General features: G+C 39.8%; 1 protein-coding gene across 2 annotated transcripts in view; it reads left to right on the top strand.

Annotated features, from left to right (window-relative positions):
* The window catches only part of abcb4 (ATP-binding cassette, sub-family B (MDR/TAP), member 4), a 114,255-nt gene that overhangs the window by 41,106 nt on the left and 47,371 nt on the right, over nucleotides 1-25,778 (top strand). For both annotated transcript variants that reach the window (XM_073054547.1, XM_073054546.1), the window contains 6 exons: nucleotides 4,334-4,458; nucleotides 6,621-6,792; nucleotides 11,796-11,909; nucleotides 14,023-14,133; nucleotides 14,807-14,932; nucleotides 19,069-19,272. In XM_073054547.1, the coding sequence (XP_072910648.1) occupies nucleotides 4,334-4,458; nucleotides 6,621-6,792; nucleotides 11,796-11,909; nucleotides 14,023-14,133; nucleotides 14,807-14,932; nucleotides 19,069-19,272 (852 nt within the window). The remainder of the gene's footprint in view (nucleotides 1-4,333; nucleotides 4,459-6,620; nucleotides 6,793-11,795; nucleotides 11,910-14,022; nucleotides 14,134-14,806; nucleotides 14,933-19,068; nucleotides 19,273-25,778) is intronic.

Genomic DNA, 25,778 nt, shown 5'->3' with positions numbered 1-25,778 from the left:
CAAAGGCTTCTACAGATGCATTAATAGATAGCAAGGGACAAAATTGGTCCTCTTGAAGATTGGTGTAGTCAACTATGCATGGAGCTTAAAGAGATGCAGGAAATCTTAAATGGATTTTTTTCTTTGCATTCGTATTTAATCAGGAGATGGACACAGTCAATAGAAGTAAGACAAGACAGCAGTGATGTCATGGATCGTATATTGAATTATAGTGGAGGTGGGGTTTGCTGTCTTAAGGCAAATTAGGGTGAATAAATCTGCAGTGCCTGACAAGGTCTTCCCTTAGACCAGTGGTTCCCAACGTGGGGCGTACGCCCCACAGGGGGGTAATTTGATTTTTAAGGGGGGCAATTCGAGAATGAGTTATTAACAGTGAATTTTTTCTAGTAAGTCTGTGTGAGTATGAGTGTGTGTGAGAGTTAATACATATGTGTATATACAGTATGCATACATAAAAATACTTGTGTGTATGTACATGTGTAATTGCATATGTACTGTATATATAGTGTATCACCATCATTACAACCATCAAATGGCTTTCATAATTAAATTAATGAATTGACTGATGTAGGAAGGAACGAATGAACAAGTCCAAACGCGTAAGAAACTCGTACGAGGTCGCGCCAATGCTGCTTTTTGCAGTAGCTTTCGGTTCTTGGTGGTGTGAAGGTGTGTACATTGCGTCATCTCTTTTAAACGGTGTATCTGTCTCTGTATGCTGTAGAAACAAATCGGTATTGTTTTATTTATTTATTATTATTATTTTAATATCACTTAATGTTCTTTTTTTTTACAATTTCTTTGTAATTTCTTCCTCAGAACTTTAACAGTCCTTTGGTTCTTTTATTTTTCTCTTTCATGAATGCCATGTTCTTTGGAAGCTTGTTTAAACCAAGTTAATGGTCTTTTAGGCTTCCTCCAGGTGAATAGGAGTTCACTTTTTGAATAATAAGAATTATATATCACCACAGGGGGCATCGGGATTTTAGAGGTGATTAGGTGGGGCATGGCCAAAAAAAGGTTGGGAACCACTGCCTTAGACCCCGTGGGAGGCTCGTGCAGAAACTGGAGCATCCCTACCACACGTATTTAAAACTTCCTTGTGCATGGTAGGTTGCGTCTAACCAATCTAAATGGAGTTTTTTGTGGCGGTTACCAAGAACGTTGATGGAGGCAACACAGTGGGATATTGTCTACATGGACTTTAGCAAGGTCCCACATGTGAAATTGGTCAAGAAGGTTGTCGCTCACATTCAGGATGAAGTAGTTGTGGTGAACTACATATACCTGTCTGGACACGCCCCCCCCCGGCTGACTGCTCCTGTGGCTCCTCCCACAGACCCCTGTATAAAGGCGATTGGAGCCTGAGCCCTGGCCTCAGTCTCCAGGATGTAGTATGGTGGTCAATTGCTGCTTGTTCTTTCTTCCACCCAATAAAAGCCGATATCTCGCCTCACGTCTCGGAGAGTTATTGATGGTGCATCAATAAGTAATCAGACTGGAACCTCTATTTCTATTTCTTTGCACTTTTGCTTTTCTGTACTGCAAGTGTTTATCCGTTGATAGCCATGACAGTTTACTCTGCTGTTTTCTGATGTGAATGTATTTTGTTTTCTATACTCAGTCTCAATTTCATGTTGCTAATAATGATTATTATCATATTTTAATATTTAGATAGATAGATAGATAGATACTTTATTCATCCCCATGGGGAAATTCAACATTTTTTCCAATGTCCCATACACTTATTGTAGCAAAACTAATTACATACAATACTTAACTCAGTATAAATATGATATGCATCTAAAATCACCCTCTCAAAAAGCATTAATAAACAGCTTTTAAAAAGTTCTTAAATAGTTTACTAAAATACATTGAATGGTAACTTAAGCTCAGTCCTAACCCCGGCACTTTAACATATCTTACCCCTGGCGGTTGAATTGTAAAGCCGAATGGCATTGGGGAGTAATGATCTCTTCATCCTGTCTGAGGAGCATTGCATCGATAGCAACCTGCCGCTGAAACTGCTTCTCTGTCTCTGGATGGTGCTATGCAGAGGATGTTCAGGGTTTTCCATGATTGACCGTAGCCTACTCAGCGCCCTTCGCTCTGCTACCGATGTCATACTCTCCAGTTCTGTGCCCACAACAGAGCCCGCCTTCCTTACCAGCTTATTAAGACGTGAGGCGTCCCTCTTCTTAATGCTGCCTCCCCAACACGCCACCACAAAGAAGAGGGCGCTCTCCACAACTGACCTATAGAACATCTTCAGCATCTCACTACAAACATTGAATGACGCCAACCTTCTAAGGAAGTACAGTCGACTCTGTGCCTTCCTGCACAAGGCATCTGTGTTGGCAGTCCAGTCTAGCTTCTCGTCTAACTGCACTCCCAGACACTTGTAGGTCTTAACCTGCTCCACACATTCTCCATTAATGATCACTGGCTCCATATGAGGCCTAGATCTCCTAAAGTCCACCACCATCTCCTTGGTCTTGGTGATATTGAGACGCAGGTAATTTGAGTAATGAGCAATTATGGAAGAATTGTGAATGAGAGCAGTTATTACATTCATAGGAATATACATACTAGGAGCTGGAGGAGGCCACTTGGCACTCAATATGATGACGGCTACTCTGAGTGCAACTTCAGCTCCATATTCCTGCCTGTTCCTGGTAATTTTGCTGTCAAGGATCTATTTACCTCTGCTTTGGAAGTACTCAAAGACTCCACCCACCTTTGTGGAAGAGAGTTCCAAAGAGCAATGAAGTAAAAATTTCTCCACTTCATGTGTCTTAAATAGATAACTCATTATTTCCAAACATTGATTGCTAGTACTAGATAATTCCACAAAAGGAGAGATCTTCTCCACATTTACTGTGCCAATATCCTTCAAGATCCTGAAATATTGGATGTTCTTTTGTATTTTGTTTTGTGCTGTATTCGACAAATGAAATCCTGCCTTTTTAAAGTGACTATCTTAAAGTATTACACATTTTAGAGCCATGCTTAACGGATGAGTTTGACATCAATTTTAGGCAGCTGTCCTTTGATCAGAGGCATGATTTAAAAAAAACCAAAGTGGATGATTTGCCTATGTGAAAATTCATTGGGGCGGGTGAAGTGGGGTGGGGGCGGGGGAAATGACTGCTGATTCTAGAAATCTAAAACCGACATACTGGAGGGGAATCTCAGCATGTCAGGCAGCATCTTTGGAAAGAGAAACAGATCATACTCCATAGACACAAAACATTTAACTTTCTCTCTTTTCGCAGATGCTGCCTTATTTCCCTATTTTTGTGTTTAGTACAGTTAATTGAGACACTTTGGGACCAGCACATTTTGGCCCAATTAAAAGGCTGCCTAATTAGCCAAAATTTCATAGAAATAGTAAAAAAGGTATGAAAAAGACAAACTACCATTTATCTGAGTAATAAATTAAGTATTTAAGTGAAATACAGAACAAATTAGAACACTATCAATACTACTACAGCACTATAAAACTGTATTAGCTCCTAATAGTTATCAATGGAGGAATTCATCGAGTGTACAGTGCTGTGTTCTTCTGATTAAATGAACAAAATCAGCGCAGTCACCTAGTTCAGATAATAGATTGCATTCATACAGTGCATTCAAAGACTACATCCTCCAAATCTTCATTTTCATTGTAATATTCAATGTGATTGTAAACACCTTCAAATTCATCATAGTTCCTAACTTGTTGAATTAGTGAGATCATTTCCTTTTCACTCCCGGCCATTTCTAGCATCGCCAAGCCTGGACGCTTGAAACCGCAGTGAGCAAAGTGGTTCTGAATTGTCTTACTGCTTACTTCTTGCCAACTATCAGTGACACAAGCCACTGGATTTTGAACAAAAAAAACGCAACTGATGCAAATTAAAAACTGCTTGCTCTAAGCATAGTGTAGAGTCTAACAGCAACACAAGTGCATGCAACTGATACTAAAAACTGTTTGGCAATGGCCTCCTGTCCCAATGAAGCAGCATAGTATTTCAAATAATTTAAGAGAATTTTGACAATATTCTTCATTAGTTTTTGTTCTTTAAGAGTTGTCCCAAATAAATGGTAATCCAATTAACTGATGGCGCAATTAATTTGAATCCACTGTATTTGCTGGCTCTATTTGAGGTGAAAAAGTTTACCTTTCTCCTTTTGGTTAAGTAGTTCTAAAGAGAAGAGCCCTTGCATGGGTGAGCTTCAGACTTTCAGATGACAATTCTTGTGTTCTTTGGAATAAATGGAATTTATGGAAACTATGGAATAAATGTGAATCATAACAATTACCGTATGTTCTTTTTCTGGATTGATTCAGGTACTGACGTCATTTACAAAACAGGAGCAAGATGCCTATGCAAAAGCTGGAGCAGTGGCAGAGGAGACGTTTTCAGCTATCAGAACAGTGGTAGCTTTTGGAGGACAAAACAAAGAAGTCACGAGGTTAGAATTTGTACTCATTTTCTCCAATGCTGATATTGGGAGTCTGCTAGTGATAAAGTTGTGAATTGAAACTGGGATTTATTGGTGCTGGCTCTTTACCACATGGAAAATGACAAACATTTTTATATAAAATTGTTAACACAGTACTTGTGTAGATGATCTGATTGAGTTTCTTGTACCAGATACTCTTGAGGCATGGACAAGAGTCTCCTCACATAAACAAAACCTAATCTTTCCAAAGGCCTGTTCTTTCTTCACCTATAACACCCATCACCATCCAGAAATAACCATGCACATCTGTAGCCTTGCAATTATGATCCACACCCTATATGTTAACTATTTCAAGATGTTCAGATTGTTCACTGCAAATGCACTTTTTTAGTAGTTTATTCCACGACAAATGGCTTTTGCATTTACCAATAAATGGGGGACATGAAACTGAACTGTGAACTGAAACTGAACTGATACATATGCGCTGTGATAATTGGCCTCATTATTCCATGTGGTATCAATCAAATTCTGTTCTGCTATAATTGATGTCAATTAAGACAAAGATAATTTCTGTACAATTAGATCTTGTAATTTGTTATTAAGTTCACTCTATAATGGTATTTTACATTCAATATAGAGTGTGTGGTGGATTTTCAGTGTACATGATTAATTGTTCAAACCTTAGAGTCAAAAGTGAAAACTTTTAATAATAAATTGCTTTATAGAAACATAGAAAACCTACAGCGCAATATAGGCCCTTCGGCCCACAAAGTTGTGCCGAACATGTCTCTACCTCAGAAATTTCTAGGCTTACCCATAGCCCACTATTTTACTAAGCTCCATGTACATATCTAAAAGCCTCTTAAAAGACCCTATCATATCTGCCTCCACCACTGTTGCCGACAGCCACACACTCACCACTCTCTGAGTAAAAAGACTTACCCCTGACATCTCCTCTGTACCTACCCCCAGCACCTTAAACCTGTGTCCTCTTGTGGCAACCATTTCAGCCCTGGGGAAAAGCCTCTGACTATCTACACGATCAATGCCTCTCATCATCTTATACACCTCTATCAGGTCACCTCTCATCCTCCATCACTCCAAGGAGAAAGGGCCGAGTTCACTCAACCTATTCTCATAAGTCATGCTCCCCAATCCAGGCAACATCCTTGTAAATCCCCTCTGCTCCCTTTCTATGGTTTCCACATCCTTCCTTCAGTGAGGCGACTAGAACTGAGCACAATACTCCAAGTGGGGTCTGACCAGGGTCCTATATAGCTGCAACATTACCTCTTGGCTCCTAAATTCAATTCCATGATTTATGAAGGCCAATACGCCGTGTGCCTTCTTAACCACAGAGTCAACCTGCGCAGCAGCTTTGAGTGTCCTCTGGACTCAGACCCCAAGATCCCTCTGATCCTCCACACTGTCGAGTCTTACCATTAATACTATATTCTGTCATCATATCTGACCTACCAAAATGAACCACTTCACACTTATCTGGGTTGAACTCCATCTGCTACTACTCAGCCCAGTTTTGCATCCTATCAATGTCCCGCTGTAACCTCTGACAGCCCTCCACACTATCCACAACACCCCCAACCTTTGTGTTATCAGCAAACTTACTAATCCATCCCTCCACTTCCTCATCCAGGTCATTTATAAAAATCACGAAGAGTAAGGGTCCCAGAACAGATCCCTGAGGCACACCACTGGTGACCAACCTCCATGCAGAATATGACCCGTCTACAACTACTCTTTGCCTTCTGTGGGCAAGCCGGTTCTGGATCCACAAAGCAATATCCCCTTGGATCCCATGCCTCCTTACTTTCTCAATAAGCCTTGCATGGGGTACCTTATCAAATGCTTTGCTGAAATCCATATACACTACATCTACTGCTCTTCCTTCATCAGTGTGTTTAGTCACCTCCTCAAAGGGCACAACCTGCCCTTGACAAAGCCATACTGACTTTTCCTAATCATATTATACCTCTCTAAATGTTCATAAATCCTGCCTCTCAGGATCTTCTCCATCAACTTACCAACCACTGAGATAAGACTCACTGGTCTTTATGTTTACAGCATATTGATATAAGGAGGTAGAAAAATTAAAGTACTGCAATGGGTGGGTTATTGTTTCAGGATCTAATTATGTTCATCATATTATAAAGGTATCTCAAAAATTTAACCGAAGGCCAGAAGCTTGGAATCAGAAAGTCCATTAGCAGCAATATAGCAATAGGTTTAACCTTCCTAATAATCTATGGAACATATGCTTTGGCATTCTGGTATGGAAGTACTCTTGTTTTGGATGAGAACTATACAGTTGGAAAAGTGCTTACGGTAAGTGATGTTTTCTCTTGAGCATAAAGGTATACAAATAATTTCTGATTCTTAAAAGTTTCTTTCCTCTTCTCTTCTAATTTAGCTTTGCAGCTGCTTTTTAAATTCACAAGATAAGAAATAATGTGGGTTTATTCAGACTGTGCTGCTTAAGAAATTGAAGCAGGGCAGGCTCTGAAGGCTTGATTGTATTGAATGATTCACTATTCAGTGGAATCAAGGGTAATTTCTTATCTTAGTGCCATTTTCCCGTACTGACTCCACATCAGTTGATTTTCCCTAACGTGAAAACATTTATTGATCTTTCTTAAATATACTCAATATGTAGCCTTTGTTGATAGACAATTCCTAAGATTCATTATGCTCCGAGTTTAGGAATTTCTTCTCATTGTTTTCCTGATTGCCTGATCGCTAATCCTGGTTCCAGATACCTCAACAAGGATAAATATCCTTCCTGCATCTACACTGAAAGGCACTGTAAGAATTATGCCTTCAGTGATAATACTGCTCATTCTCCTAACATCTGGTCAATTTGAGTAGAATGTGGCTAAATGAAGGGGAAGTAAACCAAAGGAAAACTGCTGATACTGGTCACACTTCCTCATTGTGGTAAAACATCACCCGAAGTATTGGGTTTGGATGATCTTTCCAGCTCTTTCAACACTAGAAAGGAATGATTTAAGTCATAGGCATTCCACTTTTAATTACCAATTGCAGTGGAAATTGGAGAAGCCCGGGAGTAGGTTTATCATAAACTATATAAATTACTCCATAAAAAGACATGACACATATCATAAGTATACACAAGGTCTGCAACAGCTATTTCAAGTATAAACTATAAAGCTTGCTGCATGAATTTAGCTAAAAGATCAGCAGACCAACCCAGGCTGAACTATTGACTTCAAGGTGGAACCAACACATACAAAGTTCATACAACCCTTTGGTGGAATGACTGGGCAGGTTAAAGTCGAAGACAAACTTGTTGAGCTAATAGGCTGTATAGATATGGAAGGAAGATGACAGTTGTATTGTTAATTTGCTTTCACTTCCTTTGTTGTAGAACTTAGTCTCCAAATTCCCCAAATATCCCAGCAGAATTTGAACCTCCATATGTGAGGATTGTACAGATCAGTCAGATTTTGTTGGATTGAAGCATCCCACTAAAAATATCCTTAGTTGTTTTTACTATTGCATGTTTGGGTTTAAATATTTTTGTCTACAGGTTTGCTGGATATGCGATGTAATAGCAGCTAACAGGAACAACAGGGCATGGAAACCAAGATGGAAAAAAATGGGGCAAATAATGTAACTCCTTAGCCAATGAGATTGAAGAATCAAGAAATGAGGCAAGAGAAAAGCTGAGGAGAATTAATTATGGAGTCATTGTTCAATATAAGATGTTGGAAAAGAAACTAAAGAGAAAGAATGACTGATATTATCAAAGAAGGAATGAGAGGAAGTAGTTAAATTTGGCATATGTTAAAGTTTTCTCTTTTTTTAAAATCTAAGAACATAAGACATAGGACCAGAATTGGGTTATTTGGCCCATTGAGTCTGTTCTACCATGTTCCTCTCAGTCCCATTGTCCTGCCTTCTCCCCACATCCCTTCATGCCCTGACCCATCAAGGATCTATCAACCTCTGCCTTAAATGTACAGAAAAATTTAGCTCCCAAAGCTGCCTGTGGCAACAAATTCCACAAATTCACCACTCTCTGACTAAAGAAATTCCTTCTATTCTCCATTCTAATGCACCTCTGTTCTAAGGCTGTGTCTTATGGTCTTAAACTATCCCACCATAGGGAACATCCTCTCCACTTCCACTTGATCAAGGTCTTTCACCATTCGATAGATTTCAATGTCAGCCCTTACTCTTCTGAGTTCTAGTGAATACAGGCTCAGAGACATTAAACGCTCTTCAAATGACAAGCCATTCAATCCTGGAATCATTTTTGTGAACCCCCTTTGAACCCTCTGCAGTTTCTAAGATAAGAGGCCCAAAACTGTTCACAATACTCCAAGTGAGGTCTCAACATTACATCCTTGCTTTTATATTCTAATCCCCTTGAAATGAATGCTAGCATTGCATTTGCCTTCCTCACCACAGGCACAACCTGCAAATTGACTTTTAGGGTATCCTGCACAAGGACTCCCAAGTCCCTTTGTGCCTCAGTTTTTTGTATTTTCTTTCCATTTAGAAAATAGTCAACACTTTAATTTATTCTACCAAAGTGTATGACTATATCATTCCCTGCGCTGTATTCCATCTGCCATTTCTTGGCCCATTCACCTAGTCAGTGTCGTTTTGGAGTCGCTCTACTTCCTCACAACTATCTGCCCCTCCACCTATGTACATATTATCAGCAACCTTTGCAACAAAGCCATCTATTCCATTATCTAAATCACAGACATATAACATAAAAAGAATTGGTCCCAACAGAGATCCTGTGGAATACCACTAGTCAGTGGTAGCTACCTAGAAATGGCTCCCTTTATTCCCACTCTTTGCCTCCTGCCAATAAGCCACTGCTTTATCCATGCTAGAATCTTTCCAATAATACCATGGGCTCGTAGCTGGTTAAGCTGTCTTATGTGTGGCACCTTGTCAAGGTCTTCTGAAAATTCAAGTACACAACAGCAAACAATTTTCCTTTCTCTATCCTGCTTGTAATTTTTGGAAAGAATTTCAACAGATTTTTCAGCAAGGTTTTCTCTTGAGGAAAGCGTATTGACTACAACCTATTTTATCATGTCCCTCCAGGAATCCTGAGACATCATCCTTAATAATCAACTCCTACATCTTTCCAGCCACTGAGGTCAGACTAATTGCCCTATAGTTTCCTTTCTTCTGCTTCTCTCCCTTCTTGAAGAGTGAAGTGACATTTGCAATTTTCTATTCTTCCAGAATCCAGTGATTCTTGAAAGATAATTACTAATACCTCCACAATCTCTTCAGCTACCCCTTTCAGAACTCTGGGATGCATACAATATGGTCCGGGTGACTTGTCTATCTTCAAACCTTTCAGTTTCCCAAGAACTTTCTCTCTAGTAATGGTAACTTCACACACTTCATGCCCCCTGACACCTGGAACTTCCACCATACTGCTAGTGAGTTCCATAGTGAAGACTGATGCAAAGTACTTATTCAGTTTGCCCACCATTTCCTTTACCCCTATTACTACCTCTCTAGCATCATTTTCCAACAATCAAATATCCACTCTTGTCTCTCTTTTATGCTTTATGTATCTGAAGAAGCTTATGGTATCCCTTTTACGTAATATAATTGGCTAGCTTACTTCCGTCTTTACCTTAATGACTTTTTAGTTGCTTTCTGTTGGTTTTAAAAAGCTTCCCAATCCTCAAACTCTCCTATTAATTGAGATTAATTGCCAGATAATCATGCTAATAAAGAATGGGAGAGTAAAAAGAAAATGCTGAAAGCTCTCAGCAAGTCAAGTTGTTTCTAGAAAGAGGAGTGGTGTTAAACATAGCAGGCTGAAGACCCTCTGTGACTTGGTATAAATGAATTTGATCGTTTCCAGCATTTTCTGGTTTTGTTTATATAGATGTAGATTGTTGTGGTAATGGTTGTCAATAACTAATCTATCTTCTACAGCATTAATTCATGGTGGACCAATGTATAAATTGAGCAACCACATAAAATCATTGGGAGTACTATATGGGATATTGTTTTCAAGAGGAAATATGTACAGTAAATCTTCCAGCAATTTGCAATGATGCATAGTTGCATGCAGTGTAGCTCTTTGTCACTACAAGTTGCTGTCTGATTTGTACATTCATAATATGACTCCATTAACCATACAATTTTTCAGATAAAGCTAATGACGTATCTAATTGTAGTAAGATGGGCATTACTTTCAATCAATTCTCTATTTGTTTTATAGTTTATGATGGTAAATTTTTAGCTGCTAAAATTTTAATCACCTCACAGTGCTTTGTACCTCCAAGGAGAATAAACTAAGTATTCAATAAAATAGTAAAGTCCACAAATTTCTCATTCTTTACAATTAGCAGAAAGGAAGTTGTGGAAGCAGTGTATCTGTAGAAGTTGCAGTAAGGCAAGCATCAAGGTGATAAGCTGACAGTGTGTAAACATATAGTCGTGCAGTCACCCAGGCTGAACACCATCCTTGAAAGCCTAGTCTCCCCTTTGTATAGGCTTTCTGGTCAAGGTTGGGACCTTAGGTCACTAGGTATCCCAAGTCAAGATGACGATAATAACAAAAGTTTGTTGGCACTTACTGACTATAGAACAATGATTTTGCTAATTATAGAGTATTATTGTCTTTTAACTGATAGAATTTATTGTCCATAAACATTTGAATTTACAATTTACAAAAGATGGGATTAGACCAATAACTATAAAAATTGGATGAATTTGAATTGTAAGTTTAGAGCAGTTTAGTGATGGGGTTGAGCTGCTTTCTTCATGCACAAGTAAATAATGTGATGGACGAATGAAGGCGAGTTGTCAGAGTCCAGTTGATTGACGATGACAATCAGGGACACCAACCATGACTGTAATGTGCTTATATCTGCTCCTATGGCAACAAATTCTTTTCCAAAGGTCATGAATTTTATTCTGAATACTTGCAAATGAATAACCCCTATCAATATAGTAATAAAGTTCAGTGTAATCAAGTTCATTGCCATTGTTATCTTTTGAGGTAATGGGTTATATCATGTGTACTTTCTTGAATTACAATAGAGTAATGTTCAGAATTGCTGAGTTAAGTAATGAGCCTCAATTTAGTCTGCATGCCAGTGAGAGCTTTGAACTTCCCCAGATAACCTGGGTGAGATATGAGGCTGAATTTCAAGCTGACATTGGAGTACATACATTATGGAAGAAAAAAAACATTAGTTTCTGATGTGCTTTTGATGCAGTAACATATTATGAAATCTATTTTGAAAATAAGCAAATAATATTTGCATTTTTGATCAGTGTAGCCTTTATTTTTGTTTTTCCCTCCAAAATTTCAGGTGTTTTTTGCAGTCTTAATTGGTGCATTTTCCATTGGTCAAACTTCACCACATATTGAAGCATTTGCCAGTGCAAGAGGAGCAGCACATAAGATCTATCAGATTATGGACCAGGTAATCTAGCCATTTCATCAGTGTGTATGCTCATTGGGTATCAACGGAGGTCTGTGAGTTGAACCCCTGCCCCCCCCCCTTACCCCATCCCTATCTATAATTTTAGTCTGGTTCTCTTTCTCTCTTTCTCCCCCCTCACTATAAACTCCCCTCAGCCCGACCTTTCTTTCTCTTTTATTTCCCATAATTCTCCACCTTCTCCCCCCCAGCCCATTTCCTAGCTCTCTACTTCATCCCTCCCCCCTCGACCATCCCATGTTACTTCACTCCTGATGAAGGGTTTCGGCCCGAAACGTCGTTATTACCTCCTCCCATAGAAGCTGTCTGGCCTGCTGAGTTCTGCCAGCATTTTGTGTTTTTATTTATTGAAATTGATAAGGTGTCTGAAACAAAATTATTTAGGTGTGCTAATAGATAATAAGTTAAGCTGGAAACCACAAATGAATTATGTCAAAGCAAAAATGTCAAAATCTATTGCAATACTGTACAAAGCACAAGATTTCTTAAATCAGGAATCTTTGTACACATTATACTGTTCACTTATAGTCCCATACATGACTTACTATGTAGAGGTATGGGGAAATGCATGCGAAACAAATACAAATTCAATTTTTCTACTCCAAAAGAAAGTTATACAAATTGTAAATAAGACAAGTTATTATGAGCCAACCAATTCATTATTTATTCAACTAAACACTTTAAAATTCAGAGATTTCATAGATTTTAAAATATTGCAAATTATGTATAAAGTAAAAAATGGACAGTTACCACAAAGTATCCAAAGGTTGTTTAAAATGAGAGAAAGTCAACATGATTTGAGAGGAAGATGTATATTTCAAAACAAAGGATTAGAACAAATGTAAAAATTATTGTATTTGAGTCAGAGGGGTGAATCTATGGAACAGTTGTAGTGAGAATTTAAAAACATGCACCACACTTGACAAGTTTAAAAAAAATTATCTAAAAATAATTTAATGAACAAATAAAATACATGATTTAAAATGAATGGGAATAATGTAAATGATATCTGGAATTGGATTTTGTGTTAAAAGATGATGAATTTTTTTGTTTTGATGTGATGATTGATGCCAAATATGTTGTTGTATAAGAGGGGTAGGCGTAATAAGCTGTAGCTTTAGCCTATACTCTTTCGGTCTGTTCTAAAGATTTTTATTATTTAATTTTTCTTAAGAAATCAGTGTTATAAAATCATCATTGCTTTTTGTTATGTTTGTACTGACCAAAATAAAATTACATTCATAATAGGCCAGTGTGGTAGTGTAGCAGTTAGCACAATTGCTTTACAGCCACAATACTAACTGGGGTTCAATTTCTGCTGTTGTCTGTAGGAATTTGTACATTCTGCCTTTTTTGTAAGTCCTTGGAATGTGAAATTCCTCCCACGTTTCAAAGACAGACAGTTAGAGTTAGGGTTAGTAAGTTGTGGGCATGCTATGTTGCCACGGGAAGCATGGTGCCACTTCTGGGATGCCTCGTGCACAATGCACACTGATTTGATTTGACTCAAAACGATGTACTTCACAGTATATTTCAATGTACATAAGACAAATAAAGCTGTTGTTTCCATAATTGATAGATATTTGCATTATGCAGGCCATATTGCTTGTTGCACAATTGTGTTTAGATCTCTGCTTTGAACTCATCTACAGCCTGCTTTGCTATTATGTGACTTTCTATAATGTGAGATTTCTTACGAATGTAATTATTGTGCAAAAGATTTAAAGATCAATTTTATTTGTAATATGTACTTTGCAGTATACAATGAAATGTATCATTTGCATCAAAGATGTACTGGTGCCAGTGTCAAGATTTCATGCCCACAACTTACTAGCTTCAACTCAGTCTTTGAATGTGGGAGGAAGCTGGAGCACCAGAGGAAATCTATGCGGTCACAGGGAGAAGATGTAATTCCTTATGGAACTGAACCATGATCTTGCAGCTCGCGCTGTACAGTGTTACACTACACTACCAGGCTGCTTCTGTTAAACTGTACAACTACAGAACACATGCAGCTGCAAATGCAAATTTCTGTAGAGCATTAATGCATGTGGTCATATACTATAATAGCTAATGTTTCTTTATCATAATTCAGGAACCATTAATTGACAGTTATTCAGAAAGTGGACACAAACTCAATCAAATTAAAGGAGATGTGGAATTTTTAAATGTGCATTTCAAATATCCCTCACGACCTGATGTTAAGGTAGGTTTTCAGTTATTCAGATCCCTGTATTATGATTGCAATATAGTGTTCCCTCTGAAATAAGGTAAACGAACCTATTATGACTACATTGGCATCTTTAGAAAAAGTTCAAAGCACTTTAGATAATTAAGTGACTATTATAAGAGCATATTAAATAATAGTTTTATTACTTAATATCATTTTACCAAGAGTAAGATTTAAAGATATGACATCATATTGACTTTGTCTACTGCCATTTGTCAGTGTATCATCCAGACAGACTAAATAAATAGCTTACTATGTATGTTTTGGAAAATGACTTTAAAATTTAGGAGAAGGCACAGTTTTTAGTTTTACATGCCAGTGATCTAGGATTAAGCAGTAAAACAAATTTTAATACCACAAGTAATGTAATTCATATATTCTTTAAATTTTTAATGAATATTCTTTTGAAATGCAAATTTAAACAGTAGATTTGTCTGCATGCCATGTTTTACCATTGGTCTTAATGAACACAAGTTTAAATTAGTTTTTTTGTTTACTACTTTCTAAAAGCATAAGATTTTAAAAAAAAATCATGCAAGACTGATTTGTATGCCATAACTTTCCGAATGGAAATAACATGTTATGACACAAAGCATGATTATTAAAGGCAAGTAAAAATGTCTTTTCCATCTCTATAATTTTGAAATAGATATTGAAGGGTCTGAACTTGAAGTTCCAGAGTGGGCAAACAGTTGCTCTGGTTGGCAGCAGTGGTTGTGGGAAGAGTACCACTATTCAACTTCTGCAGAGGCTATATGATCCTGAAGATGGGATGGTAAGGTTTTAACCATGCTCGTCATACTGTGTACACATTAAATATTGTGGGTCAGCAAAGCTTGGATTGGTGGGGGTGGGGGAGTCAGGGTGAGGGAGGTGTATGAAATTTAGAAATTGAAGTAACTCAAAGTACTATGCACCAGAAGGTCTCTTTACAACTGCCCTTAGCAGAATTAGATCTTGAAACTTTAATTGCTGGACAAGTCTAACATTTGAATAAAGAAATATCTTTTTTTATTTATTTGGTTACATGTGCTCTTAAAATGCAGGCATAGCACAGGCAAAGAAATACTGCTTCATTGCCTGAATGAATTGCTTCTTCTTCAAGGGAAAGAACACAATCAATGAAAGGAGTTTAATGAGTTGTGAGGTAACTATTCATTACAAAATGAATATGAATGATATAATTATTAGAAAACCAAGGATGAGGTGTCAGGGTACTTGGAGGCCCATGATATAATAGGCCATAGTCAGCATGGTTTCCTCCAAGGAAAATCTTGCCTGACAAATCTGTTGGAATTCTTTGAAGAATTAACAAGCAGGATAGACAAAGGAGAATTGGTTGATGTTGCGTACTTGGAATTTCAGAAGGCCTTTGACAAGGTGACATACATGAGAAAAGACTCTAGCATGGATAAAGAAGTGGCTGATTGGAAGGAGGCAAAGAGTGGGAATAAAGGGAACTTTTTCTGGTTGGCTGCCAGTGACTAGTGTTGTTCCACGGGTGTCTTTGTTAGGACCAATTATGTTTAAGTTAAATAAAAATGGTTTGGATGATGGAATTGATGGTTTTGTTGCAAAGTTTGCAGACGATATGAAGAAGGTGGAGGAACAAGTAGATTTGAAGAAACAGAGGCTAGAGAAGGACTTAAACAGATTAGGAGAATGGGCAAAGAAATAGCAGATGGAATACAGTGTCAGGAAATGTATGGTCAGGCATTTTGGTAGAAGAAATGAAAGGGTTAACTATTTTCTAAATGGAGAGAAAATTTTAAAAAAACAGATGCAAAGGGACTTGAGTCCTTGTGCAGGATTCCCTAAAGGTTAACTTGCAGGTTGAGTCTGTGGCAAGGAAGGCAAATGCGATGTTGGCATTCGTTTCAAGAGGGTTAGAATATAAAAGCAAGGATGTAATGTTGAGATTTTATAAACACTGGTGAGGCCCCACTTGGAGTATTGTGAGCAGTTTTGGGCCCCTTATCTTAGAAAGGATGTGCTGAAACTGGAGAGGGTTCAAAGGAGGTTCACGAAGATGATTCCAGGATTGAATGGCTTGTCATATTGAAACCTATCGAATGGTGAAAAACCTTGATAGACAGGGTGTGGAAAGGATGTTTCCTATGATGGCTGTGTCCAAGACCAGAGGACACAGCCTCGGAATAAAAAGGTGTCCTTTTAGAACAGAAATAAGGAGGAATTTCATTACCAGAGAGTGGTGAATCTGTGGAATTCTTTGCCTCCGGCAGTTATGGAGGCCAAGATTTTACATATGTTTAAGAAAGAGGTTGATAGATACTTGATTAGTCTGGGCATGAAGGGATAGAAGGAGAAGGCAGGAGATTGGGGCTGAGGGGAAGGTTGGATCAGCCATGATGAAGTGGCGGAGCAGACTATGGGCTAATGGTCTAGTTCTACTCCAGTATTTTGTGGTCTTACTAAGAGCAAAATTTTGCTCAGTTCTATCTGCCGTATCCACTTGCCATCAACACACTTCCCTGACACTCATTCGGACCCCAGATCAAACTTCTGCATTCATGCATCTCCTAGTGATCTCCAGACCTCTGGACCATGGCTATAACACTAGCAGGGAAGTCTGCTAATGGTGACCAGGTCAACTGGGAATAGCAGGTTGGGGACCCACTTCCAGCACTGCCTAGGTTATGTTGTCAAACATCTGAAACATTTGAGGGTGGAAATTACTTTTAATGTTTGAAAAAATAGAAATTAAAGCCAAATAAAATAAATAAATCTGAATTAAAATAGTGTTTATTAATTAAGTGAAGTAAACTCACAACATAGTGGACAAAACTTGTGTAATATTTTAATGGATTATGTCTTCAATGGCTGGTGTAAGAAATAAGGGACCAGGTACAGATATGCCAGCCTGTTCTGTACTTCTGTAGTGTAATCTACAGCTGAGGAGTCTGGAACATGTTGAAGCACATACTGCTGCCAAGCAGCAACGGTAGCATACATCCAGACTACCAATGGTGGAGGATGGTGTACTGTATAAGGTGGGATCCAGTACATGAGTGCTGAAGACAAAACTGAATCATTCTCAACCACGATGACCTACCTGGACTTCCTTCAAAGAACCTACCATTATAGAAGCTGATCTCCATTCAATTTTACCCACACCCAGTAAATGAGCAAATTCTGAGAGGACAGAATTCAGTAAGGGCAAAAATATTAGGCAATGTTCAAACTGTTGCACTGACAACTTGGGTCCAGGACACAATATCTTCTAGTTAAGCTGCTCCAGTAAGTTACAACACAGGCATTAGGCAATAGGTCACAAAAAGCAGGACATATCCAAATGGCTAACCTGTGCATACAGTCTATTCACAGACCGAAGCAAAATCACCAAGGCCATCAAGTTACACATACTCACCAACAGCTTACTCATTGATGCCTGGTCTTATCCAAACATGGCTCAAAGAGCTGGATTCTTGATGTGACATAGGGGTGACTGCCCTTGGTATCAAAAAACATTTGCTTAAATGCGGGATCAAGGAGCCCAAATAAAACTAAAGTCAAAGGGCATCAAAGGGAAAGTATTCCATTTGTTGGAGTCATACCCAGCACAAAAGTATGTTTTTGAACATTAATTTTTGTAACATCTGATAACCACCCCCTTTTTCTGTCCCTTTTTCCCCTTATTCACCAGCCTCTTTTACCATACTCTTTCCCCTCCCCTACCCTCTCAATCTGCCCATCACCCACACATTCTCCCCACCAGTTCCCCTCCTCACCTACTTCTGTATTTCATGGTCCACTGTCCTCTCATTCAGCTCTATCTTTTTCAGCCCTTTGTCACTTCTACCTGTCGCTTTCCAATTTCTTATATCATTCCCATTCCCCATTCTTCACCTTCTTGTTGCCTCTCTCACCTGGATCCACCTATCACCCGCCAGCTCTTGCTCCAGTGCTTCTCCCCACCTTTTTATACTGCCTATTGCACCTCTTTCTCTCCAGTTCAGATGGTCTCAAACGTAAACAGTCCACTTTCCTCCATGAATGCTGTCCAATCCCTTGAGTTCCTCCAGCATTCCAAGTGTTTCTCCAAGATACCATAACCATCCCAGCCGTTTGCTGCACCTGCAAATGCTGACTTTCTGTGTTTCATGTCCAAGGACACCTGGATCTCTCTGTACATCACTGAGTTGCAGTCTCTCTCCATTTAGATAAAAATCTGACTTCTGATTCCTCCTACCAAAGTGCATAATGTACATGATTTTACATTAACCATGAGCTGGCAGAATATACTCTGTTTGGTTGGGAACCCTTCAATTACCCTAAGCATTCACTTCCTTTGTCACCACTGCACAGTGTGTGCCATTTACTAAATGCACCACAGCTGTTTGCCCTGCTACTCTGATTGCACCTTCCAGACTTTGGCCCTATATCGCCAAGGACAGGGCGACAGGCACATGGGAACATTCCTGCCTGCAGATTTTGCTTCAAGTTGCACACCATCCTGGTTTGAAAAGATATCATTTGTCCTTCATGTTGCTGGGTGTAGATCATGGAGTTCCCTGCCCAACAGCACTGTGGGAGTGCCTTTATCCCAAGGACTACAGCAGTTCGAGAAGGTGATTCATCACCAACTTCCCAAGTGCAATTGGTGAACAGCAATAAAAGCTGGCCTTGCTGAAGAGGTCAAAATCTTCAAACTGAACATTTAAAATAAGCAGTCTTTTTGAGCTATCTTGTCAAAATCCTCATCTGAATCCTCGACAGCAGAATTCAGGCTCTGCAGTAAGTTGGCACTTACATTGTTTTTCCTCTGCCTGCTGACCACTGATACCTAATGAATTACTCTACCCAAATTGATCACTCAGTTACCTGAAGTGTCTGTACTACAAGTGCTGGCATGGAGTCATAATCATTGATTTAATGTACAATTTCCAACAGATAATGCTTGATGGACATGATATCCGGTCCTTGAATGTTAGGCATCTCAGGGAATTTATTGGCGTAGTGAGTCAGGAGCCCATCCTCTTTGCCACCACAATTACTGAAAACATTCGTTATGGTCGTGAAGATGTCAGTATGGCTGACATTGAAGAGGCTACCAAGGAAGCAAATGCTTATGAATTCATTATGAACTTGCCAGATGTAAGTAATGATCTTACCTGTTCTGGGTTGCCATTACAAATTCTATACATCAGAAAGTTGGTTCATTCTAAAAGTACTTTTGTGAAGAGGCTTAAGTAGATGGATTTGCTGGGCTACATTTATTTCCTGCATTGATTCTAAACAACCACGTCTGGTGTAACTGATGTTTTTAAATTAAAGTATCAATGTACGACTTCTGGACTGGATGTTGTGTAATGAACTGGATATGATTGAGGGGCTTAAGGTAAAGGAACCTTGAGGAACTAGTGATCATAACATGATAGAATTCACCCTGCAGTTTAAGAGGGCGAAGCTAAAGTCAGATTATTATTATTACAGTGGAGTAAAGGGAATTACAGAGGCATATTAGAAGAACTGGGCAAAGATTGATTGGAAGGGGACACTAACAAGGCTGATAGCAGTGCAGCAATGGCTGGAGTTTCTGGGAGCAGAATAGATACATCCCAAAGAAGATGAAGTATCTCAAAGGCAGGATGAAACACTGTGGCTGGCAATGGAAGCCAAAGCCAACATAAAAACAAAAGAAAGGGCATATAATAGAGCAAAAATCAGTGGCAAGTTAGAGGATTGGGAATTTTTAAAACAGAAGACAACTTTAAAAAAACCATGAGGGGAAAAGATGAAATATGAAGGTAAGCTAGCCAATAATATAAAAAACCAGAAGATTTTTTCAGATTTATAAAAAGGAAAATAGAGGGAAGAGTAAATATTGGATTGCTGAAAAGTAATACTGGAGAGATAGTGACAAGGAAGTGGCGGATGAACTGAATAAGTGTTTTGCATCCGTCTGCACTGTGGAAGACAATGAAGACTGTGGCTGTATGCCAGAAGTTCAAGAGTATCAGTGGGCAGAAGTGAGTGCAGTTGCTCTTGCCAGGGAGATGGTGCTTGGGGAACTGAAAGGTCTGAAGGTAGATATGTCCCCTGGACATAGAAACATAGAAAACAGGTGCAGGAGTAGGCCACTCGGCCCTTCGAGCCTGCACCACCATTCATTATGATCATGGCTGATCATCCAACTCAGAACCCTGAACCTGCTTTCTCTCCATACCCCCTGATCCCTTTAGCCACAAGGGCCATATCTAACTTCCTCTTAAATATAGCCAATGAATCGGCCTCAACTGTTTCCTGTGGCAGAGAATTCCACAGATTCACCACTCTCTGTGTAAAGAAGTTTTTCCTCATCTCGGTCCTAAAAGGCTTCCCCTTTATCCTTAAACTGTGACCCCTCATTCTGGACTCACACAACATCGGAAACAATCTTCCTGCATCTAGCCTGTCCAATCCCTTTAGAATTTTATACGTTTGAATAAGATTCCCCCCTCAATCTTCTAAATTCCAGCAAATATAAGCCTAGTTGATCCAGTCTTTCTTCATGTGAAAGTCCTGCCATCCCAGGAATCAATCTGGTGAACCTTCTCTGTACTCCCTCTATGGCAAGAATGTCTTTCCTCAGATTAGGGGACCAAAACTGCACACAATATTCTAGGTGCGGTCTCACCAAGGCCTTGTACAACTGCAGTAGAACCTCCCTGCTCCTGTACTCAAATCCTTTTGCTATGAATGCCAACATACCATTTGCCTTTTTCACCGCCTGTTGTACCTACATGCCCACCTTCAACGACTGGTGTCCAATGACACCTAGGTCTCGTTGCATCTCCCCTTTTCCTAATCGGCCACCGTTCAGATAATAATCTGTTTTCCTGTTCTTGCAACCAAAGTGGATAACCTCACTTTTATCCACATTAAATTGCATCTGCCATGAATTTGCCCACTCACCTAACCTATCCAAGTCACCCTGCATCCTCTTAGCATCCTCCTCACAGCTAACACCGCTGCCCAGCTTCGTGTCATCCACAAACTTGGAGATGCTGCATCTAATTCCCTCGTCTAAATCATTAATATACATTGTAAACAACTGGGGTCCCAGCACTGAGCCTTGCAGTACCCCACTAGTCACTGCCTGCCATTCTGAAAAGGTCCCGTTTACTCCCACTCTTTGCTTCCTGTCTACCAACCAATTCTCTATCCACATCAATACCATACCCCCAATACCGTGTGCTTTAGCATGTTCCCGCCGATGGGCGAGTCCAGAACTAGAGGCCACAGTTTAAGAATAAGGAGTAGGCCCCTAGAACAGAGGTGCAGAAAAACTTTTTCACCCAGAGAGTGGTGGATATGTGGAATGCTCTGCCCCAGAAGGCAGTGGAGGCCAAATCTCTGGATGCATTCAAGAGAGAGTTAGATAGAGCTCTTACAGATAGTGTGGTCAAGGGATATGGGGAGAGGGCAGGAACAGGGTACTGATTGTGTATGATCAGCCATGATCACAGTGAATGGCGATGCTGGCTAGAAGGGCCGAATGGCCTACTCCTACACCTGCTGTCTATTGTCTATTTAAGTTTGCACACTAATCTCCTGTGTGGGACCTTGCCAAAAGCCTTTGTAAAATCTAAATATACCACATCCACTGGCTCTCCCCTATCCACTGTACTAGTTACATCTTCAAAAAATTCTATAAGATTCATCAGACATGATTTTCCTTTCACAAATCCATGCTGACTTTGTCCGATGATTTCACCTCTTTCCAAATGTGCTGTTATCACATCTTTGATAACCGACTCTGGCATTTTCCCCACCACCGATGTCAGACTAACCAGTCTATAATTCCCCGGTTTCTCTCTCCCTCCTTTTTTAAAAAGTGGGGTTACATTAGCCACCCTCCAATCCTCGAACTAATCCAGAATCTAAGGAGTTTTGAAAAATTATCACTAATGTATCCACTATTTCTTGGGCTACTTCCTTAAGCACTCTGGGATGCAGACCATCTTGCCCCTGGGGATTTATCTGCCTTTAATCCCTTCAATTTACCCAACACTACTTCCCTACTAACATTATTTCCCTCAGTTCCTCCATCTCACTAGATCCTCAAAGTAGTTATTCAATTGGTCTGCCATGTCCTTGTTCCCTATGATCAATTCACCTGTTTCTGACTGTAAAGGACCTACATTTGTCTTGACCAATCTTTTTCTTTTCACGTATCTATAAAAGCTTTTACAGTCAGTTTTTATGTTCCCTGCCAGCTTTCTCAATCTTTTTTCCCTTTCCTAATTAAGCCCTTTGTCCTCCTCTGCTGGTCTCTGAATTTCTCCCAGTCCTCAGGTGTGCTGCTTTTTTTTTGCTAATTTATATGTTTCTTCTTTGGACTTGATACTATCCCTAATTTCTCTTGTCAGCCACAGGTGCACTACCTTCCCTGGTTTATTCTTTTGCCAAACTGTGATGAACAATTGTTGTAGTTCATCCATGTGATCTTTAAATGCTTGCCATTGCATATCCACCGTCAACCCTTCAAGTATCATTTGTCAGTTTATCTTAGCTAATTCACGCTTCATACCTTCAAAGTTACCCTTCTTTAAGTTCAGAACCTTTGTTTCTGAATTAACTATGTCACTCTCCATCTTAATGAAGAATTCCACCATATTATAGTCACTTACCCAAGGGGCCTCGCACGACAAGATTGCTAACTAACCCTTCCTCATTGCTCAATGCCCAATCTAGAATGGTCTGCTCTCTAGTTGGTTCCTCGACATGTTGGTTCAGAAAACCATCCCGCATACATTCCAAGAAATCCTCTTCCTCAGCACCCTTACCAATTTGGTTCACTCAATCTATATGTAGATTGAAGTCACCCTTTATAACTACTGTTCCTTTATTGCACGCATTTCTAATTTCCTGTTTAATGCCATCCCCAACCTCACTACTATTGTTAGGTGGCCTGTACACAACTCCCACCAGCGTTTTCTGCCCCTTAGTGTTATGCAGCTCTACCCATATCGAATCCACATCCTCCAGGCTAATGTCCTTCCTTTCTATTGCGTTAATCTCCTCTCTAACCAGCAATGCTACCCCACCTCCTTTTCTTTCCTGTCTATCCCTCCTGAATATTGAATATCCCTGGATGTTGAGCTCCCATCCTTGGTCACCCTGGAACCATGTCTCTGTGATCCCAACTATATCATATTCATTAATAACTATCTGCACATTCAATTCATCCACCTTGTTATGAATGCTCCTCGCATTGACACACAAATCCTTCAGGCTTGTTTTTACAACACTCTTAGCCCTTATACAATTATGTTGAAAAGTGGCTCTTTTTGCCCTGGATTTGCCTGCCTGCCACTTTTACTTTTCACCTTACTACTTTTTGCTTCTACCCTCATTTTACACCTCTCTGTCTCTCTGCATTTGTTCCCATCCCCCTGCCACATTAGTTTAAAGCCTCCTGAACAGCAGTAGCAAACACTCCCCCTAGGACATTGGTTCCAGTCCAGCCCAGGTGCAGACTGTCCTGTTTATACCGGTCCCATCTCCTCCAGAACTGGTTCCAATGCCCCAGAAATTTGAATCCCTCCCCCTTGCACCATTTTTCATGCCATGTATTCATCTGAAATATCCTCCTATTTCTACTCTGACTAGCCTGTGGCACTGGTAGTAATCCAGAGATTATTACGTTTGTGGTCCTACTTTTTAGTTTATCTCCTAACTCCCTAAATTCACCTTGTAGGACCTCATCCCGTTTTTACCTGTATCATTGGTACCTATGTGCACCACGACCACTGGCTGTTCACCCTCCCACTCCAGAATGTCCTGCAGCCACTCAGAGACATCCTTGTCCCTTGCACTAGGGAGGCAACGTAACATCCTGGAGTCTCGTTTGCAGCTGCAGAAACACCTATCTATTCCCCTTACAATCAAATCCCCTATCACTATAGCTCTCCCACTCCTTTTCCTTCCCTCCTGTGCCACAGAGCCACCCATGGTGCAATGAACTTGGCTGCTGCTGCCTTCCCCTGATGAGACATCTCCCCCAACAGTATCCAAAACAGTATATCTGTTTAGGAGGGAGATTACCTCAGGGGACTCCTGCACTACCTGCCTACTGCTACACTGTCTAGTGGCCACCCCTTCCCTTTCTGCCTGTGAAGCCTTTACCTGCGGTGTGGCCAACTCACTGAATGTACTATTCACAACTTTCTCAGCAACACGGATACTCCAATATGAATCCAATCACAGCTCCAAATGCTCAATGCAGTCTGCCAGAAGCTGCAGTTGGACACACTTCCTGCACACATAGTTGTCAGGGACACTGGAAGTATCCCTGATTTCCCAAATGCTGCAGGATGAACAAACCACAAGGCCAATCTCAGTTGCCATGACCTACCCAATACTTGCCTCAACTTTTGAAACTTTCTCCTTTGAAAGGAACTTACCTGGCCTTACCTCACTTGGAGTGAAGCTCATCAAAGCCTCTCAAGTCAAAACCTCACATCTCCACTCCTTCACAGGCTGCTGCACTTGAGGTAACCCTCTAGTTTTCAAACTTTTCAAACTGCTTGGTCACCTGACCTCGATTGCCCAATCAGCTGCTTTCTGCTGAGTCTGAGCTATTCAAATCTTGATTGACTTGATTGCATAGTCCAACTGCCAAAACTGCCAGAATCTCTCGAGTCAAAACCTCAAATCTCCACCCCTTCACTGGCCCACTCACTCACTGGCCGCTTTCCACCTGATGGACTACATCCCAGAGTTCTAAAAGAGGTAGCTGAAGAGATTGTGGAGGTATTTGTAATGATCTTTCAAGAATCAATGCATTCTGGCATGGTTCCAGAAGAATGGAAAATTGCAAATGTCACTCCACACATTACGAAGGAGGGAGAAAAAAGGAAATTATAGACCTGTAAGCCTCACTTCAGTAATTTGCAAAGATGTTTGAGTCAATTGTTAAGGTTGTGGCTTTGGGGTACATGAAGGAACATGATGACATAGGCCAAAGTCAGCATGGTTTCATTAAAAGAAAATCTTGCCTGACAAATGTGTTGGAATTCTTTGAAGAAATAACAAGCAGGCTAGACAAAAGAGAGTCAGTGGATGTTGTGTACTTGGATTTTCAGAAAGCCTTTGACAATATGCAGCAAATGAAGCTGCTAAACAAAATAAGAGCCCAAGGTATTACAGAAAGGATACTAGCCAGGAGTAAGATATGTTAAAGTGCTGGGGTTAGGACTCAATGTATTTAAGTAAACTACTTAAGAACTTTTTAAAAGCTATTATTAATGCTTTTTGAGAGGGTGATTTTAGATGCATATCATATTTTTACTGAGTTAAGTATTGTATGTAATTAGTTTTGCTACAATAAGTGTATGGGACATTGGAAAAAATGTTGAATTTCCCCATGGGGATGAATAAAGTATCTATCTATCTATCTATCCATCTATGTCTATCTATCTAGCATGGATGGAGGATTGACTGATCAGTAGGAGGCAAAGAGTGGGAACAAAGGGATCCTTTTTGGATTGGCTGTATGTATTGGAACTGCTTCTTTGTACATTGTATGTCAACGATTTGGATGATGAAATTGATGGCTTTGTGTCTAAGTTTGTAGATAACACGAGACAGGTAGTGTTGAGGAAGCAAAGAGGTTG

This window comes from Hemitrygon akajei, chromosome 8, assembly GCF_048418815.1.
Source record: "Hemitrygon akajei chromosome 8, sHemAka1.3, whole genome shotgun sequence".
NCBI lineage: Eukaryota > Metazoa > Chordata > Chondrichthyes > Myliobatiformes > Dasyatidae > Hemitrygon > Hemitrygon akajei.
This window is presented reverse-complemented; position numbering and strand designations above follow the sequence as displayed.